The sequence below is a fragment of the Populus trichocarpa genome, chromosome 2 (genome assembly GCF_000002775.5).
Source record: "Populus trichocarpa isolate Nisqually-1 chromosome 2, P.trichocarpa_v4.1, whole genome shotgun sequence".
Taxonomy (NCBI): Eukaryota; Viridiplantae; Streptophyta; class Magnoliopsida; order Malpighiales; family Salicaceae; genus Populus; species Populus trichocarpa.
This window is the reverse complement of record NC_037286.2, coordinates 15,736,065-15,739,169: the sequence shown is the minus strand read 5'-3', so window position 1 is coordinate 15,739,169 and position 3,105 is coordinate 15,736,065. Positions and strand designations below refer to the sequence as shown.

The 3,105-nt window shown below is 35.5% G+C and overlaps 1 protein-coding gene across 2 annotated transcripts; it reads right to left on the bottom strand.

Moving 5' to 3' along the window:
* Positions 1-958: 958 nt before the first annotated feature.
* Positions 959-2,780, bottom strand: LOC7481405 (beta-carotene isomerase D27, chloroplastic). Of its 2 annotated transcripts, none has more exons than XM_024594876.2 (8): positions 2,610-2,780; positions 2,428-2,526; positions 2,246-2,347; positions 2,012-2,147; positions 1,835-1,926; positions 1,649-1,729; positions 1,468-1,536; positions 959-1,212 (listed from the first exon to the last, which is right to left on the bottom strand). In XM_024594876.2, the coding sequence occupies exons 1-8, from the start codon at positions 2,733-2,735 to the stop codon at positions 1,075-1,077; spliced, it is 843 nt and encodes a 280-aa protein (XP_024450644.1). In that variant the 5' UTR covers positions 2,736-2,780; the 3' UTR covers positions 959-1,074. The 2 variants fall into 2 exon arrangements, with proteins under 2 accessions (XP_024450644.1, XP_002302776.2); XM_002302740.4 differs by having other exon boundaries at positions 2,048-2,147; positions 2,610-2,778.
* Between the last annotated feature and the right edge of the window lie 325 nt (positions 2,781-3,105).

The window sequence follows — 3,105 nt, the reverse complement described above, 5'->3', positions numbered from 1 at the left end:
ACAAAAATTTTAAAAAAAATAGATGCAAATAAAAAAAATAAGGACCATATTTTATAAACAAAACAAACGAAATGAAACTTATGTCCTTTGCTTAAGAGAGGAGAGAAAATGGGGAGGAGGAGAAAGAAGTCCGCCAGAGCCACACCGTCTGTCTTCTGTCATCACGAGCGTCACCTTTGGAAAGATCTCGATGCACTACTTCAAACACCGTTGTGAAAGGTGGTGTTTGATTGCGGTAGAAGCACACACTGCTTAAAAGGCGCAAATTTCTCCTCGCTAGTGTGTGCAGTGCATATGCTAACAACTTTTTCTTTTTAAATATATATATATATATATATATATATATATATATATATATATATATATATATATATATATATTAAAAGCTCAATCATCTTTAACTCTAACTGACAATTACAGAAAAGCCAAGGAAAAAAAAAAAAACTTTGGACTTAAGCAAAAAAAAAAATAAAATTGCAATGATATTTAAATAATTACATTGTTAAAAAAAAATTAAAAAACCATAAATGTTCCTTTGCCCCGAGATTTTTTTTTTTTAAAAAAAGGGTAGAGTAGCAATTTAATTGCTCAATAAGAATATGAAGAGACCAATTCACCTCTCAAACAATTGGCAATGCCAATTGAACCCATGAAAAAACCATTTTGCCCTTCAAAACTCAGCCCTTTCTTTACAAATATGGAGGGTAAAATCGTCAATGCATTGCATTACTCCACGGTGCACCGAGTCTTGCTTTACGGTGGGTTTATATATATATATAATTTTAATTATCGTGTACAGGCGAGTGAAGATGGGCTTCCACACATTCCAGTGTTAGGCATTCACATCTCCTTTTCCATCTGCAATTTCTCAGATCTCTCTCTCAGGACTCTCTCTCTGCGTGTTTGTAGACGCGTAGAGAGTGCATCGTGTTGACTATGGTTTATTAGATTGTAGGCATGGAAAAGCTGATATATCTCTTGACTGTAGATAGATAGATCATAGATACATTTCATAATGATATGCAAGTTAAGAAATGTCAGTGATGAAATCTTAATTAAATGACAGTGAGCAAACTATGCCTTTGGACATCGCATTATGACCATGTCTGAAGCAGCTCCCCTTCTTTTGCTTGCAATTGGGCATACCTCCAGGCAAGGTTCCTTGAGAGTGCCGTCATCTTCAGGTAGCGGAGGAAGGACCCCAAATTTGAACTGTAACATTCGAATCACAAGATAAATGGCTGTGGAAAATCATATTTGCAAGTAAATAACCAAACACCATTTAGAAGTTGTTGGGAAGCATACAGGAACTATTGCAAGTGGAGCTTTGTTAAATTCTTTCTCGAATTCGATTATAGAATTCTGATGGCAAAGGTGTGATTCCCTGTTGCCTATCTTGATGTTCTGCCTATCTACATCTAAAACCAGAAATTGACGAGTGCTTAAAGGAGTCAGTTTCTATGATACCTGACAGCTATAATCGTTGAAATTTGGTTCCATCAGTAAAGGAATCCCCATGTAATCCTTGAAAAAGGTCTGAAGAACCAAATCACAAGAAGTAGAAGCAAAGAAGTAAGAAATGTTCGCAGAATAGGTACTGTGAAAATGCTTTAGAACTGCCAGAAATTTAACAGTGTAGATCATATACCTGAGTTGGAAGCTTGCAAGTGTTGACACAAATCCCTACACATTTGCTTTCTTCTAAATACTTGCATCTTTCTACAAAAACCTGCAGGAACCAATAGCGGGCTCAGGATTGCCTATATTCATAGCTGAATTTCAGCTTCACTTGAACACACATACACTAGTTAGACTGGGAAATTGGGAGACTTACCCCACTCTCCCAGGAGGATCCATCAGGAAGATCAACAGAATTAACCTTGCATATGCCCATGAGCCACTGACAAGTGATTACAGTCACTCTTGCTTCAGAAATTAAACAACAAGACGGTTATAACTTTGAATTAACAATCCATTCAACAAGCATCGGAAGGAAAAGGAAACAAAATACATGAAAAACAGAAATGGAAAGTAACTCCCAGCTCACCAACCATCATAGCAGCTAGTTTTCCTCCTCCTATAGGTGATACCAGCGATTTATACAGATGGAGTAAAAATGGAGGAAACAAGGACCTCAGTATTCTAACCTGCCCTGCCCAATATTTACTTAGTCTGTCTGTTAAGAAAAATGAGTGATAAATAAAAGAAGAAGAAGGAGGAGGAGGAGGAGGAGGAGAAAACAAACAGCTGCATCTGTAGTATCAGAAGGGGTCCTCCTCAACATGAGACGACTGGCTACTTCAATCAATCCATCATATCCTGCTTTCTCTGAATCCCATCCAACTTCCTGTTAAATCCCTTGAAGAAAATAATTAACATCTACTAACAATTAATTTATTATAATCTACAGGTTGAAATAAAACTGACCTTCACCATTTTGTTACGAAAGAGATCGAGAAACCAATCATCATAGAATTGATACCTGTACTCCTCCGACCTTGGAATAGTACTATCTTCTGCTTTTACCTACAGTCACGTCAGACCGCCCGTTGTAATTAATTATCAAACTGAAATTGATATTTAAAAAGAAAAAATTGCAAGGAGCGAACCGGAGACTCTGTCCTGTGAGAGGAGCATGAGGCAGGAAGATTTGTGCGTTTTGGAAGACAGTAGAAGTGAGGGCGTGAAGGAAATGATGGGATGTAGGGAGGACGAAGAAGAGCCACTGCCTTCATCCTTCTTTTCTTTCTTCTTTTTTTAACCTCTACCTCGTCATATCACAAACTAGAAAAAAAAAAAAAAAAAAACATATCGCAAACTTTAAGACAAAAACGGCGCGTTTTTTATTTTACAAGTCGAAAACTAGAAGCGTTGGGGTTGTTCAGTAATAGAAAAAACACAAATCAATTTACCCTATTTCTATTTTGTCTCGATATTTTTTTTATAAAACAATTATATATACATGTTTTTTTAAATATATTTTTATAGTTTAAAATATTTAAGTATAAATCAGAAATTTTATACATATATAATCAAATAAATCGAGAATTATATATGCTAATAAATAAATAAAAAGTCATTAATGATATCTAAAAATTAAACTTA

Bases quoted from the DNA above. Each gene is read 5' to 3' on its own strand.
- LOC7481405 (XM_024594876.2), bottom strand. From the start codon at position 2,735: ATGAAGGCAGTGGCTCTTCTTCGTCCTCCCTACATCCCATCATTTCCT. The intron at 2,527-2,609 runs GTTCGCTCCTTG...ACGTGACTGTAG, and splicing joins CTCACAGGACAGAGTCTCCG to GTAAAAGCAGAAGATAGTAC. The intron at 2,348-2,427 runs GTCAGTTTTATT...GGGATTTAACAG, and splicing joins TTCGTAACAAAATGGTGAAG to GAAGTTGGATGGGATTCAGA.